The sequence below is a fragment of the Pararge aegeria genome, chromosome 11, assembly GCF_905163445.1.
Source record: "Pararge aegeria chromosome 11, ilParAegt1.1, whole genome shotgun sequence".
Taxonomy (NCBI): domain Eukaryota; kingdom Metazoa; phylum Arthropoda; class Insecta; order Lepidoptera; family Nymphalidae; genus Pararge; species Pararge aegeria.
Window position 1 is genome coordinate 12,806,304 of NC_053190.1, and position 17,927 is coordinate 12,824,230.

The 17,927-nt window shown below is 35.8% G+C and overlaps 1 protein-coding gene across 1 annotated transcript in view; it reads left to right on the forward strand.

The window, feature by feature from the left end:
* Positions 1–210: 210 nt before the first annotated feature.
* Positions 211–17,927, forward strand: part of LOC120627622 (headcase protein) — an 83,744-nt gene continuing 66,027 nt past the window's right edge. The window contains exon 1 of the mRNA XM_039895633.1: positions 211–904. Within this exon, the coding sequence (XP_039751567.1) occupies positions 315–904 (590 nt within the window). The 5' untranslated portion in view covers positions 211–314. The remainder of the gene's footprint in view (positions 905–17,927) is intronic.

A 17,927-nucleotide genomic window follows, 5' to 3' on the forward strand; every position in this document is an offset into this window, starting at 1 on the left:
CTACCCGGAGCAGTTCCCGGTATCGCGCGAAAGTGAAAATTCGCTAGGCACTTTCTCCCCACCCGGGACGTCGCGCGTCGGCCGCATCGCCCCGCCCCTCGCTGCACCCCCGCGCCCCTCGCGCCGCAAGGTCAGCCCCGCGTGCAGGCGGGTGGCGCGGCGGTGCGGCGACGGGCTGCGCTCTTGAAATTTCGCTTTCGTTCACTCGCGGTTATTAGTCGGCCGCGCGCGCTCCGGCAAGCATGTGTTTCGCGTGACGCGTCCGGTACATCGCGGCGGCACGTTCGATTTCGTTGAGTCGATCGTGGTAAAGCATGGCTCCGCGACGGCAAGGCGCGACCGGCGAGCGGGAGTCTGACGACACCCATGGGTGCTGCGTCCCCGGCGAGTGCCTACGCCCCCGAGATCCCGTGCGCGTTGAGGACGCCATCCGCGTGCTATGCAACAACGACACGTGCGCCGCCGGCCGGTATATGCACAGAGAATGCTTCGAGCAATGGGAAGCCGGGGTCCTCGCTTATCTCAAGTCCTGTGGCCGTGCACGCTCATGGTCCGAGAGGCAGAGACACCAGAATCTATGGACAAAGAAGGGTTACGATTTGGCGTTCAAGGCGTGCGGCTGCCGATGCGGTCGTGGCCACCTGAAGAAGGATTTAGATTGGACACCGCCTGGCACGGCTATTAGAGCAGATGATGAGAAGAAGAAGCGCAGGAGAGCTAGATCCGGCCGTACTCCGGCGGCAGTCGATGTCCGCACAAGAGCGTTCAGTCTTTCTAGCTCGGGATCGTGCTCACCGCCATCCGCATCCTCAGAACCATCGGCGAGTCCCACACACGCTCCTCCTCTCACATTGACACCTGCAAAGAGGAACTCGAAACCAGATTTCGTATCCGACAGGATCAGGTAAGAGATTTCTGGAATTTCACACTATATTCTACGTTTTCTGTCACTGATAGACAGCGATATGATAACTTTTTTAATGATTGATGCATGATTATTGAAAAAGTTGGTTGGTAGACAAGGTGTTATTTAAGCCGGTGTACGCTTTTAGCAGTTAAGTCGTATTGCTAACACCGCGTTGCATAGTCTTTGGCGTTACAAAGTCGTTGGCGTTACATACCTATGGCTAAAATAATAATGCAATCACGCCTTATTTTGTAAGATTAGTGGTAAGTGGCGCTGTTCAAGTCGTAAACAGCCACACCTACGCAAATGTATTATGTGTACGAGCTACGCCTACGGTGCTCGAACGCCGGTTGTTTATGTATTAAATCGTATGAGAGCCCGGCATAATTGGCGGGGAACTGGTTGTGGTCGGGTCTTGGAGCCCGTCTTGTTCGAAAACCGGACCCCCTTGGGCCTTTACTAGGTATGCATCGAATTAAGATACAAAGTAAGATAGCTTATTTCTGCCTCGTAGAAAACTAATAGATAGAGCCTAACAGCCCAGGTTAACGATTTGATAGGTAGGTGTAATAGTTTCAAGTTTGCAGAAAAACCCCCAGCCTTTAATTACCTTGTATTTTCTTGATTTTATACTTATTTCCTAGCAGGGTTGGTAATTCGCCGGCTTCCAATGCGTTTCTTTGTGGAAAGCCTTGCGATTAACGTATTTAATTTAACAAATAAGAATGATAGACTTGGTTTCACATGCCACCATATTGTAGGCGATACCTACTACTTCTTATATGTATAATATTCAGTGTTTATACCACAAGATAGAAGCATGAAATAACCCAGCCTAGGTATCTAGGTAGGTAGGTACGTTTCTAGAATTATTTATTAAAAAATCAGACATTTTGAAATCAAAATAGGTAGGTACCTTGGTAGAATTTACTTAAGTATTATTTTCTACTAACCTAGGTACTAAATTAAAAATTACCAATGTTATGTTTTTTATTTACAGATTTTTTTTTACCTTTTAAACCGCCGTGTAATAAGATCTTCTGAAATAATAAAACGTTGAAATTTTATTGCACTCTTTCGGAATAGACTTGTCGATTTAATTTGATAGCCTATTTAGTATAAAAACATATTCAAATAAAATCGGCAAGTGCGAATCAGCCTCACGTACCTACCTACCACAGGTTCCATATTTTTGATGGAAATTTACCTAGGAAAAAATAGGTACGTAAATTGTTTCCTACTATTTGTCTAAACAATAATTATTCGACTGCTTTTAAAACACCGAACAGCATTATAAGCAGCATAGCTAAATTTGCTTACAAAGAAATTATTGCTGATTAAAAAACTGTTAGTTAGAGATGACTTTTTAATTATCCTGTGATAGGTACTTGAATAAGTAATAACCAAAGTATTTCTTTTAATACCATTTATTTCTGATTTTTCGCTTAGTAAACTTAGATTAAATTAATGAATGAAGTGGCGAATGTTTCAAAACCTGATTGCTTCATAAGTCGTACAAGTTTTGCAACACACAAATTATACCCCATATTAAAATAATGACTCGCCTGCTTTTGCCCTTTTAATAATGAAAATAAATACCTAGGTAGGTAAATTCTACTTTTTTTTTGCTCAAAAAAGTCGAAAAATAATAGCATCCCAAATTGCATGTTGATAACATAAACAATTCTCTGTATTTCTATTTGTGACAGACTGACCATGTCGCACCATAAGGGTTCGTCTTTAGCACGGTAACTTACCCCTTAAAATTGAATAAATCCAACACTATTACTTAGGAATAAGACTATCTTCTCAGGTGTAGTATTTCGGACCCACCCACCTCAACTACGTATTCCTTTTTTTTTTTTTTTTTAATTTTGCTGTTATAAATTAACATAACAATCGCTTAGGCTTATTTTATTGAATCCATTACAACTGACTGGTAGGTACGGTACCTACTAGGTACTATATGCTATAATATTATTAGCTTTCATTTCACACGCAAGGTTCGCATAAAAAATTGGGAATATTCTTATATTTGAATTCTAAAAATATTAACACTACAAGAAGTGAAGTGAATAACTGCATCTTTGTATTTACGGCTTAACTCGTGCCAACATACATTAAATAGGTGGGTCTATTAACCTTGTTTATAGAAATACCTGATTTATACACTCATATCATCATTATTTTAAGTAACATCGGTATTTTTTTTATTCTACCTACGAGTACATAATCAAGATCGGGTTCGATTCCCACAACTGGAAAATGTTTGTGTGATGAGCATTAAGTGTTTTTCAGTGTCTGGGTGTTTATATGTATTTTCTAAGTATTTATGTATATATAATTCATAAAAATATTCATCAGTCATCTTAGTACCCATAACACAAACTACGCTTACTTTGGGGCTAGGTGACGATGTGTGTATTGTAGTAGTATATTTATTTATTTATAAGACCTATTGGCTCAATTAATAACAATATTAGTATAATATAGCTTAAAAATCAGAAGACAGGAATATTATTCAAGCATTTAGGTATGCCATCCTGCACAATTCAAATAAACTTCATGTTGCTTCAAAAGAGGTTATAATATCAGCATTGACGGTACCAAATTCTATCTACCTAAAAAAACATAATCTCAGCTCCATTGTCCTTTTTATTTTGTATTAATTCCTTTTTTAATATAGTTGTATCAATATAACAAAGAATATAATATATCAAATAGGTACATAGACAAAGCTGTCCAACTCATAATAGTTTTTTTTTGTTGAGGGTGTTAATAGTTGCGTCGGATAATAAAAAACTAGACTAGGTATTTCAGGTACCACCTACCTATTCGATTCAATTGCGATAAAAATATTTTAGACTTCAAAAGTATATGCATGGCAACCCCGTGAAGAATACCATTAATTATAGTAAAAATGTGTCTAGGTACTAAGTTACTAATGCCCGGGCTTAAGCAGTCTTAAGTAGTCAAGTTTCGTAAACTGAACACAATGTAACGAAGGGCTGCCTACCTACATAAGGACAGATTAAAAGGACGATATTTTTAAACGTATATAAATATGCAGCCGGAAATTGCACCGGTATGTTAGGTACCTAATGAGTGACCTTCACCTGTCTTTGTTTACACAATGAAAATGCTAATAAAGTTTAAAATGTATGAACCCGTGTCTCGTGTCTGTTGTCTGTTCTTGACAATACGTCGCAAAATAAAACTTACAAAAAACATGTTGACTGGAAATATTTATATGCAAATTGACTGGATATTAAGTAATAATGTACAACGTGGGTACTTTATTGCCTCAAGCGCAGTAACTTGGTCGTAATAAGAAAGCTTGAAGTCGACGATGGAGATAGCTATGCTCGGAGTAGCTCTACGTCACTTAATCATAGTTATATACTTGGTATAACGAGTAACGAAGCTATAAAGTGGTAATGGGTGGGGACTATAGCTTCGAAAGTTGAGGTTCCAAAGATGCACTACGAATCGTCTGTAGACCACCACTATGTGGTCAAACGAGTCGCAGGGAGCCGCTAGAAATAACGGCTCAACCGAAGCCTTTAGAAATTCCTACATAAGACATATCCAGCAGTGGGCATCCATCGGTTTATAAGATAAAGTCTAGTGACGAAATTGTTGTCCATGTTTTGAGAACCACTAGGCTAAAGGTGTTATTAACCTACCTTTTGATTTCATGGCGAAGATTAAAACTCTTCATCAGTTTACGTCCCACTGATGGGCATAGGCCTCCTGATCAGCCTCCTGAAGCTGCACGAATGCGGGGGTGTGGGATTTAAATCTAGTATCTTATTATAACCAGCATCAGCGTCTAGATGAACATACATACGTCCATGGGCGTATTTAGGTGATGAGAAGATAGATTTTTCAGGTCAGATAATCCGCGGCGGTGTGTGAACATTTTTTAAAGGGCTCTGTAATCGATACTGCGTCCAAAAAGGTGTTATCATTCATTTTTGACTGTCTGGCTGTCTATCTGTATCTGTAATGCATTTTTTTTAAAAGTTTATACATTATCTGCAAGATTTACAGGGTGGGGCCTATGCATACGTTTCTGATTCGAGCATGTAGTTTCGTTATTGTCCCACTACTGGGCACGGACCTTCTGAAAGATGACAGCAATAAAAAGCATAGTGCATAGAACCACCAAGCTGCTGGAATAGGCTTTTGAGGTTTGTTTTAATTTATATATTGCCATTTTATCCTCTTAAATCTATGAAATAGTAGCATATTATTATTACTAATAAAACTTATTAAAATGGTTATAATAATAATAATGATTATTATATCGATTTAGTAATTGTAACTATATTAAGCATAACACGATAAGTTATCAAATTATATGAAGTAAGTAGGAATGTACCTTTGTTTATGTTTAAGGAAAATAAGAATTGATATGTTAACAATATCGATTAGAACAGGTTCAACATTAATAGGTTCCTAGTTAACTCAAATACCTAACAATTAATTTTACAATACTACCTATAAAGTACTACAATTATGGGAATACAATGGAGTACGTAATGTAGCGTTCTTTGTGCTACTACTACCAGCTACTGCGATCACCAAGCCGTCCGCCCAGCGTGGTGATTACGGGCTACCCCTTGAAGGCCTTTCGTCCATTGCTGCACTTAACTTAACTTTTTTTTTTTTTAACGACGGCAACATCTGGTGAACTATAACGATCCCATTAACTTTGGTTTTAGTGGAAAAACGAATTGCAAGTGCAATCGGCTATAGATTCATGGAGGGACACAGAGTAGGTATTCCACTACCATGAAGTAGTGGGAATTTTATCTTACTAGAAAAAAGGGACCCTTCATCCACCATGATGCTCAAGTACGTGTTGAAGGGTAGAAGCCCTTCAACCGCCCAGTAGTGGGACAATAATAAGCTGAGTAAAATGCACATATCAACGAATATAATATTCATGAAAAACACTTTTTACAAATGTCAGGCGATAGTTTTATTTCGCACCGGCGCATCGCAAATTGGTGTAACCCTAAAAATGCAATTTCGTCGGTCCCATACATTAACCGCGCTTCGCTGCACAGCTGGTTTCCGTTTCCCGTCCATACGCCATAGTTACAAAATGCATTTTCCCGAAATTGGCGTGCCAGCTGCCCCCTGCCCGAAATTGATGCGGTTTCTTGACTAAAACTCATTACGGGCTTATCAGATGTTCACTGTATGGAACTTTTAGCAATATGAGTTTTTTTTATACCACTACGAAACATCCTTTGACTGCAATTTCACCTGATGTTAAGTAATTATGAAGTATAAGATATTAACGTCCATACCATACGGCCAATCGGTTTCTAAGTGAAATCGTACCGTAACGCTAAATCGCTTGGTCCGTAGTTTGGCCACACAAAACATTATTTTATAATTATTTGTTGGGTTTCATATTTATTTATTTACTTACCTAACTATATCATAGACTTCGTCCGCGTTTTTTTTCGGTTCTACCCATATAATTCTCGGGATTAAAAGGATCGTATGTCCATCTCCGATATGCAAGCTACACAATATGTGCTAAGTTTTATAAGAGCTAAACATAACAAATAAACAAACAGAAAACCTATATATTAATAATATTAGTATGGAGAAATATCAGATACAAGGAAAATATCAAATTTAAATTCAATTCAAAGATTTATGTTAATGTTACGTGCTGATGAGTACTACATTAGTTAATTTAAAATCAAAGCTAGCAGGGTTCCAAACGCGCTGTGGCCTTAGAAGAGACAACAACAAACGATGTTTTTTTTTTGTTGTGTTTGTCAAAAATAACATTTTGATTTAATTACTTATCTTTTATCACCTCGGCAGATCTGCCGACTTTCTTTCTAATTCATTCTTTAATCAGTTTGACGAACCTTTGGTAGAGAATTAGGTACAATGGCTACAAATAGATCGGATTTTAAAAATGCTTGAAAAATAAGAAATACTGTATTTAATAAAAAAAAACTGTAATTTCGGTATTTTATACAATAAATTCTACGTGGTAAAAACAAAGCTATAGAAAAAATATCGATCTAGCTACCGGTAACTTACCGTTAACGTTACAACGCGAGGTCTTAGGTAGGGTCATTTCGCCTGTTTGCGTCCACTTAGTGGAGTTGTTAGGTTTGAACGTGAAAAAAAAAATGTCCGTGCGGTAGTTTTAAATCAAATATGGTTGTAATGTAGTCTTGTCAAGTTTAATGCACAGTTTTGGACAATGCATCTGATGTTTTATTCTACACAGGTACAAATAGCTGAAACAGGCGATTTTCCCATTTCGCGTCCACAAAATCCAGATTGCGTCCGCCTGTGGACCAATTGGCGTCCACCTGTTTAGAAATAATTAGGAAGTGAAATAGGAAATAAAAAGGGAAGCTTGTGATTTTAATCAAAACATTTATTTAATAATTGCTGATATCATAAAAGTACACATAAATTGCACTTCAGGATATTTTTTTTCTCCTCCAACTAACTCCATTAATAGATTCACTATTATTTCGAATATCATGTCGATGGCTTTATAGGATTCTATTTTACCATTTCGGTACAAAGCCTTTAAAATTGGCCAAGTGCGAATCGGACTCGCGCGTTCCGTGTTTTATTCTATTTTTTATTATTTATTGTTATAGCGGCAATAGAAATACATCATCCATGAAAATTTCAACTGTCTTACTATCACGATTAATGAGCTACAGCCTGGTGACAGACGAACAGCGAAGTCTAAGTACTAGGTTCCTGTTTTTACCCTTTGGGTAAGGAACCCTAAAAATGGAACAAAATTCAAATATTGGAAAATACATAAAATAATTTTCGTATAATAATTGTATATTTTTAGGTTAGGTAGGTTATAAAGAGTATATTTAAATAAAATTATATAAATTTTACTCTAATATTTTCGTGTGATAAAAAGATGGACGCAAAATGTTATAGGGTTTCTAATGTAGGAAAACTGTGCGTCCAAGTCTGATTTCTGACATTCATTATCTTTTTTTATATTTCTAATAATATGGACGCAAATCGGCCATCATATTATGCATGTTAATGTTGTTAAAATTGATAGGAAGTTTATATTGTTTTTCCCATGTTATCGTATTTAATTAAACATCTGACTGAGAAATAGAGTAATCTGCGTCCACAGCGGACGCAAAGTGATTTTTTTATAAATTTTATGTACCAGTTCGCGTCCACCTTATGTAAAGCTGTCAGTAGAAAAATATAAGCACAAACATCGTTATTCCTATAGTGTGGTTCGCAATTAAGGTCTAGGGATAACAAAGTATTCTAAATTTCACATAAACACCTTAAATACTTACCGTGAAAAGTACAGCTGCTCACTATTTTTGTTACAACACATTCGCGCGTCAGCACTTGGTGGTTGCACACGCAAGATTAGTTTATTTTTCATTAAATTTGGGTTGCACGCACAGATCTTTTGTTTGTGTGTGAGTACCTGTCATAGGTCCGAACATCAATAGAAGCGCTCTTGTTTAGATTGGTGTGTCGGTATTGTTATTTTTCACTGTTGTAAAACAGTGTACCGTCGTTTGGACGCGAATTGGGCGTCGGACGCGAAAAGGCGAAAATACCCTAGTTGAGGGCAAACCAATAGCGATAGTTGTATCAACCCTTTCATCGTGTTTTATTTAAATTATTACTTGCCATCAACTACTTATTACTATTGAGGTGTGGTCAAGCGTAACAGTTTTATAAATAACTATTCATAAAATCTATTACACTCTTAAGTTAGGTGCGTTTCTGGCCTCTAACTGCAAAATACACAATCTGAACAAACAATAATAGACAGCCAGACACGCAAAGCAATCAAAGGGATTTGAATACAAGTAAAACCGGTTAGTGTGACCGGTTTTATTTAGATCTAGAGAAAGGACATGCCTACATACTTTAAAAGCAGAAATGTGTGGTAGTTACGCTTTTACCAGTGGGTTTGACAATTCTAGGTCGTTTATTAAACTGGCAATAAACGTTATTAACACTATGTTTCTTATAAACCTTACGTAGAGCGACGATTACGAAAAAGTTACTCTTATTAAGAAAATAAAAATTATAACTACGTGATGACACTCTTGCTTCAATAAGTAAACTTAAGATTATTCGATGTTGATATTAACTTTAAGATATAATTTAAATTATTGATGAACTAGTAATGGGGGTGTTTTTATAGAGTTACATATTGAAATTCCTATGTTTTCATATGGTATTGGGCATATAATGAACGTCAGGGTAGCTCGATTGAAGTATAATTAGGAATTCCATCTTTTGATAATTGTAGCAGGGACCGTATGTCGAAAATAACGAAAATAGACGTCCAAGCGCGGCGGACACAAGGTTGACTTCTCCACTCTTGACGCCTTGCCTCAAACCTTATATCGCGTACTTTGGGGAGGGAGTAAAGCGGTGGTAAAACGCTGGAACCGACGGTGGTGATTTTGATTCAGTTTTGCTTCATCGTTTAGAAATATTTTAGCATCTATAATACAATGTTAAGACTATATGGACTATCAAATACCGTACTTATGTAGGTGTGGCGTGTGTTATTGTATGTATCAAGTATCAGCAAGGTATCAGCTTTATTGAGACGTGGGCGAAGACAGCATGACGTCCGTCGCCTTATTTACTTGTTAACTTGACCTATAAAAACAGAGTTGAAATGTGACCTCGGGTAATAATTGTATTCGACTGAGACCTCATAATTTGCGTACAAAGCATACATGAATTACAGGAATGATTATTATGTATATTTAAAAGTGCTCATTCAAAACGACATAATATTATTGTTTGTGAACATAGGTATTAGGTACCTACTGTGTGAACTAAAAAGCAAGTGTTACTACGTGGAATTAAACGCGTAAGGAATTTTAATTCAATATGAATTTTAGAAAAATTGAATGGAATAATTATAATCATATGAAAGAACCCCGTTGCATTCATATTACACAGAATCACCTGTGTGTTGTTTTACGAGTGCTTAATGCTTCGCAGAGTCCCAATCAGAGTGTTCTTTCATCGCGCAAATTTGAAAAGAGTTACCACCTAAAATTACTAACTGTATAACATCAATATTTTCGTCAGTCTATTCTGCTCTGTAAAATTGCTGGAAATCGCATGTCGATAACTGTTTGCACTTAAGTCCACCATTCACCTTTGCTCTGGCGTCGCGTACTAAGGTCCACAATCCACAGGTTGAAATATACAAACAAACAAACTTTATTGCACTGACTTTATTTGATTATTGAACGAACAGAACGGAATCGTAATCCAAACCCCCTGATTTAAAGGGAAGCCAAAATATAACTCGGATGGTTATTCTTTATGTATACCTAGCTCACAAACAATAAAACTAAAAAAAAATATATAGATGTACTTAATTCCCAAGCATATTCATTTTTAAGTGCAATTAACAAAACGTCAAAAATTTAACATGTCCTGTCAAAAATATGAAACACCTACTTACACTCCATTATGGAAAATTAAGTAAATAAAGTTTTAGCTTAAATATTTCCAAATAAATATTAAACTTTCCTGTGCTCCAAAACTTTTTAGTGCTATTAACGTATTCATTTGCAAATCATTTGCAGAACAATAATAATTATTAAGACAAGAATATAAATATCAATTGAAAATCATCATAAAAGCAGATAACGTGTTTCTGTCAACGGATGCAATAAAACACAATACTTTTACACAACTGCGCGATTTTAAGCTATATCATTCTTTTATACACTAATTTGAATATCTCAATTCACACATCGCCTGGCGACTATTTATAGGAAATTTTGTATTCATAACACGCACGATTGTCTATAGACGTATTAGGCGATCCAATATGAATATATAAAACTGGTTGGACGGCTTAAATGTGCTGTATATACACCTATTTATCAACTAATGACTACCGGTGGATGTTTACAATATTGCATTCTTAAATATCAGCAATCATACAAGAATTCTGTGTTATAATAACGTTCGTTGTTAATTTGCATATAAATACCTAAATACCTTCATAAACATTTTCATAATAATAAATCCCATCCGATGCAACTGACGTATTGTTATTAAGTTTGAATTCGTTGCACTTATTATTTGTAAAACCCTTAAGTCGAGACGACATTTTAAAATAAAATTTATTTAAAACCATCCCCTACAGAATGATAAAATTAACTATAACTAAAATGTTTCAATGGCGGAGATATCGCTATCCTTTCATAATCATAACCATTTAGGAAACACCAGAATATAGGCGACAATTTGCATACGGATACATAATGCCATTAGTTAAATAGCTACTTGTTCGTATTGGTTTTAGCGTAAATTCTCGCCGGATATCTGTCATCTCTGGACAATACCTGACAGGTCGGTGTTGTTTTTGTTCTATATGTAATGGCGCAGTGATATTTATTTTTTGCTTTAAATGTAATATGTATATATAAACCTGTGTATGTATGTATAAACCTAAATGGAACAAAAAATGCAAAGACCCAGAATCTCAAGATGTTTATTATGTAGTCAACGAAAACATAGGCCAAAAAGAAAGTTACTTAATAACTTTTTTGAAAGACAACTAACTTTATTAATATGTTACCTTAAATCCTTAGCTAAAATGAAATTGTATTAATGAAATCTTGTTATGATTAAAAGTTCCATGAGTCATGCTTTCAATTAATCTTAATTAACTATGTACTAGTAGATATGAAGATGAACTATAATTTTATTATATAAAAAAAGATGAACATTTTTGCACTTAGCAATTACAGTGAATCATCTCAATCTTTCGTTTGCAAGTAACTCAACGACTAATGTTTAAAATGTTTGAGAGCTGTTTTGTTATGATTTCTTTTGCAGGAAGCAGTGTTTTTTGCACCGCTAACGACTGCTACGGTGAATAGTCCGACCACGGTTATTGTAACCTTGGGACGAGCCCACCATGCCAGACATACTGTAGTGTCTCGTGTTTTGTTTTACTAATTACGTAATGACTGGTGCGAACATATTTTGGTAAATTATTCAGTTCATTTGATATTTTTGTTCCTATAAACGTTTACACATATCTGTGCACTTATTGGTGTTTTGATACTTTATCTGTATTTTTTCTAATTTTGAACCACATTTCTCTTTCTTCAACATTCGATTCTTTATCTGTATGGTCCTAATTCTGTCACAATCTTTGTGTAATTGCTTTTTAATCGACGTTTTTTAAGGGCGCTATACTTTACCCCGCGAAAACACAAAGCTCCTAATTATATTTGTTTTTAGTTTAATTTGTTTGTGCTTTCCGTTTTGTTGCTCTGGTTGCATGGAAAATGTGACCAGGTATCGTTTAAAAAGCTTCTTGTTTATACTTTTATGATATGGCGGGAAACTAGTTTTACTAAGAGAAATGATAGAACCCACACCATAAAAAACCGTCTGAGTCGCGGCTCACGACAGCTATGACTCAGACGGCAACGGTGCGTGAAATCGAGGGGAGGCCGCTAAAGGGTATCGATGAACACCGAACATAGTGGATTTTAATATGGGCACAAAGATTACTTAGATACTAAAAGATTTTGTAGATAGAATACTGAATTACTTGGTGACATATGAAAATTGTCTTCAAATGCATATGCATTAACCCTAGGAAATACCTAAGAAATATCTCAAAACGATGAGAAATGTATCTGATTTACTATATTTAAAGCGAAACAATTATAAAATTAATTGGGTGTATTCTCTTATTACTTATTGTGGTACGGTACTGCAATGGTAAACTAATAAATGTTGTACTCTAGAGCCCAGACTAAGACAGGCGTAAAAAACTATAACATAAACGTGAAACAAAACGCTTTTTTTCGCACAAACGCCTCCGAAATCGTTACAAACCGGCTCCATTGTGGCCTCGAAAATTGTTTTATTGTTATTAATGGCTTTGAAATTACAGGAGTCTTAAATTCTCAGACAAGGCGGCGGTTTCCGTTCCCATGTCGACAGTGGCAGAGGGCGGTAAGGCTCGTTAGCGTAGTTTTTAGGGCGTGATCAGCGCAACGGCGCATGCCTGCATAAATTGCAGCTGACTACAATATTCTCCCGATTTCTGTCTACGTGCATCTCTTTCACTGGAGCCGGCTGTGTTCGCGCGTCACGTAGCCTCGTGGTCTCGACCTTGTACCGAGTTTCGATAATTGTAACAAGAAAAGAGTGAAAGAAGGAGGCCTTTTTGCATTGGTTAAGAATGCTACCTTATTAGTCTCATTTATTTCGAGACAAATAAGGTAGCCATTGCAATTGTTATTCGAATTTGAAAATAATGTCAAGTTAATGCTACCACAAGGTTCTCTATTAATTTCATTCAAGAAGCAGTCATACTTAGTCTATTAACGTTTTATTCCTGGGCACAGGCCATCTCTTTCATAGTCGAGAGGGTCTTAGAGCAACGACCAATATATAATCTATTATTGATAATATTATAAATACGAAAGTGTGTCTGTTTTTTTTTTTACCCATGTTCGGATCCACCGCTACATTAATTTTTATATAATTTGGCACATATGTTTACTTTCTGGAGAGATGTCTATCTCTCCAGAAAGTATATAAGAGTACTTTATATATCGGGGTAAACAAATAGTTACCGGGGCGGGGCTTTATATTGATCTTAATATTAATTGATTTCTTCATATGTTGGCTGGCGTTGCCGATGATAAATTTTATTATTATGTATTTTTTTAATCCCTTTAACCTTCTGCTTTCTTTAAAGACCTATTGGCGAAAAACCAAAAAAAAAAAGTGAAGTACGGAAAAGATATCCTGGATAAAAATAATGGCATGGTAAACAAAATAAAAACAGTGAGGCCGCATATTGTTTATTGAGCTGACTTTAGAAGTGAAATGCAGATTATGCGACGATAAACTTTTCATGCTAACGAAGTAGCTGACAGCTACTTCGTTAGTTTCGTAGTTACTAAGTATTATTGGATAAGCATTTCAAGTGACTTCAAGACAATGCTATATTAAATTTGTAGAGCTTATAAAATTACTCGTGATATAACTTGCAAATTCATGTGATTATGCAGAGCCAAACGTAAAGTACGAGTATTTACGTGTGCATTGTGTGTATTGTGCTGTACTCGTCTGGGCACGCACCAAATGTGCTCCAATATAATACGAGTATAACAAAGCATTCTCCCCTTCGTTCAGGTTCACTCCACAATACCTGTGTCGAATTTTATTGGTGCAACATCGGTGTACACTTCGTGGAGCTCAAATATTAAATACCAATAAATAACGTCTGAAAATCAACGATCGTTGCAAAAGATGATGATATATTACGATCGAAAACATAAACCTGACTACAGTTTACGTTTAATAAAATCAAGTAATATAAAGTAGTATAATTTTCGGTGAATTAAGATACAAAATTAAAAACATTACAAAACATTATAGTGATTCTCGTTACAAAAGTAATTGTGGAAGCGGTAGCTTAAAATAATATAGCAAAGATTTGAGCTGTGGCAGCAAATATGATTTTTCTTGCTTTCAATATTATTAAACTCAGGAGATTTATTGTCACCCATGCCTGGTCAGTTGCAATGGCTCATTACGCAGTCGAACGGCGAAGCGGCGACAATTCAGAGCGAACTATGCATAATTCAGCCATTAATTCTCGAAATGACTCTTAGCCGTGTTGGCTAGACGTAGTTGACCAACCTTATACGACGCTATATGTCAGGATTCAATACAACTTTCAAGACTGCTAAAACGACTTTGTAACGAGTTCAGAGCAATTTAAAAGCAGTCTGTACATTCTATTCTATCGGCTAAAAGTTATCTTGTTAAATTGTAGATTGAAATCTGGTTTACGTTTCTATACTGAGAAATCACCCCAAACGAGATTTCTTTTGAAATCCTTGTCTGGTTTTATAAATAAAATCGAAGTCTAACAGAGTATACTCAGAACGTAATTACTTACTATTTAACGAAAGTTACGGCAATAACTTTTAGTTTTGTCCAGTTGTGGATCCCTTTGCAATCGTAATCAGAACTTGGTTTTAACTAAACACAATAACGATTAATGATGCTTAAAGAAAAAATTGCTAAAACTTATTTAACCAAGAGGATAATTTAAAAGCTTTTCAATAGTGGCATTTTATTGGGCATTGTGGCTTTAGGTTACTTTAGTTTTTTGTCAATATTTAATGCTATAGAATTTTCCGAACGTAATCTAGAAGAAGCCGCAGGCAGAATACTTGTTATATTTTATGTCATCTAATTAGCATGCAAATCTTACCGGTTTGGTACATATATATTTTTGCTATAGTTATTGATTTTAAGATAACATGGTGGTAATTGACTAGTAACAGGTTTATTATTACATTTCTTCTATTGTTATATTGTAGCTATCGAATCGTCCCAATTATATCTACCAATTTGATAAAGGTTACCTTTTATTGCATGAGTAACTTTTTATACAAAAATCACATCTACCTCTAACTAGGAATTTGCGATTAAAAATTGTAATACGAATAGCGAGGTTACAAGGTTTTTATTGATGGATTAATAGTCACTAATAGATGATACGTAAGGGTGTAATATAGTAGAAAATGAAGAAGTTAACTTCGTGCCCAGAACTTTATTTGTATATCTAAATGAATTGGAAATGTGCAGCATATTAATAAGTGTGTGTATATTGTGTTATGCGAACAATACTCGTATCTCTATCTGGGTAACATTATCGGTAATGATGTGTATGGAGAAAGTTCGGGTAGGTTCAGGGCCGAGGTGCTATTTACGTCTCGCGGCAGGCGATCGTCGATGCAATTAAATTTGTAAGAGTAGCTTTATGCTCCAGGCTAAATATAACTGTATCCTTGCGATGTTCCCGTGCCGTATCCTTTTAAACGCTACTTTAATTCTCTTCATTTTAGTTCTGTTCATTAGTTTATTTGTTATTGACGCACGTCCAATCAATTGCGATATTCAAGTTCTAACCAGTGGTGCATTTCTAAATTAGTTGTTTATACTTTTATAAATAAGAACAGCTTCGTACACTCTTATTTGTAGTTTGTTATTTAAATCAATTCCTTACAGTACCTTATTTCGTACTATCTAGTGTAAAATATCATCTTTACTGGCAAATAGTGAACGTTTTACGCGGGAATGTTTTCTATGCTGCAATCTCAGCCTACATAAAGTTCAACAGTTCATTGAGCTCTGTCTCTAACACCCATTGTGCTTATCTAAAGGTTAAATCAGCGACATTAGTGAAGGAGAACTATTGTAAACTTATGGTGATATTAATTATCACGCCTTTCCTCAAAACCGCTGCTTTTTAAGATTATCTCTTTTACCAGTGATTTATTATAAATATTTAAGGAACTTTACATTTTCGATACACTGTAAATTTAACAGAATTTATTTGGTCAGATGCATGTATTTGGAAATTTGCGAGATTAGTAGTTTTTTTTTATCTAGCAAAGTAGTTAAAATTCTTATTCATGTTTATAACAGGTTCTTTCTAAGAAGAAGCTTTTAAAGTAGCTCAGACATATTCCAGCAGTATTTCATATATTATATGTTTAATCCGAATTCACCAGCGAATAGGTACAAAAAAATTACACATTTTAAATACAAATATGTCTTCATGTTCAACCAAAGCGAGTTTCGTATCCGCTGGCTTGGAATGAACAAGATAATACGACGTTTTACAACACAACTTAAATTCAGCTGGCATTTACTAACTATCCGACATCCATTGCGGTTATCTTTCCTTATAGTGGCATCTGATATTTTATCCCCTTCACCTCCCATATTAGGGACTAGCTTTTAGCCTACGACTTCTTCGGTGGCAGACGGTGTCTAATTTCCTAATGCACTGGTTGGAATTGACTAGCTAGTTTCTGCTAGTGCTATTCGTGTTTCGTTAATAAACATGAGCTGCAATTTGCAACGTAGCAGAATATTACAAGCGCATATTCAACATGGCCTTGTCGCCTGTAAATCTTGAAATATATCTCCAGCAATAGCCTGGGAGTGACGTTTAGATTAGATTACTGATTTATGGTTGCGTTGACTTGTCAGCCTATCGTATGTGTTGGGCACTCATCCCGACTAGGTACAGTGTGTTTGGAAAAGGCCATTGCACTTGGGAGAGTAAACAAATGTCTGCTGTCTGTATTTGTTTGAAGTTCTTTAGGCTGTGTGTCTGAATGTTATAATTTTGACTGTTGACTGTACCTGTAGTACCTACTTAGATACAGTCAAACAAATATTTGCAATTATATACGTTACATGTAATAATGGTTTTGAGATTCATCATTCATTCATCTTTCTAAATATCTTACAAAATACTCCTTTCTATTCGATTTTTGCATCTCAATCTGCCAAAAATAGCAGTGTGTTTGGGGTAATCCGGTAAATCAGATAGAATCGAAGACACCTTCAACCATGGTATTATATGGGATAATGTGGAATCAGCCATAATGCACTACTATTTTAGAAGTTACACTTCTTTTGGCGCGTTAGGGAAAAATTATGAGATTAAATTTGTACGATGCGCGCGCACAACGTCATAAAAAATCGACACTATTAGTTAGCTATAAGGTTAAAACTTTAAATGTATTAAATACCTTTTTTTCTATTGTTAGTGTCGTTTTGTCTACAAACGTAGAATAAGGCGAAAGATAAAAATTTTGGTAGGATTTTTATCTTGTTACGCCAAAGAATAACTTCTAACGCGTGTACGTAAGTACACCCATTATTTTTATATCATAATTGAATAACCAATTCACTGTGATTATAATATATTCAGTCGCTTGTTACATTGTTGCACAGTAAATATCAAAGTAGTTGCACGATAGCGACGACTTATCACCATATACTTATATAACGTTCTATTTTTAAAACGGCGTAGGTACGGATTGCAGTGGAGTGTTCCATAACATTGATAGGTTCTATAACAATTACTGCGCATCTAGAGAACTAACCATCCTCAACGCTTAAAGCT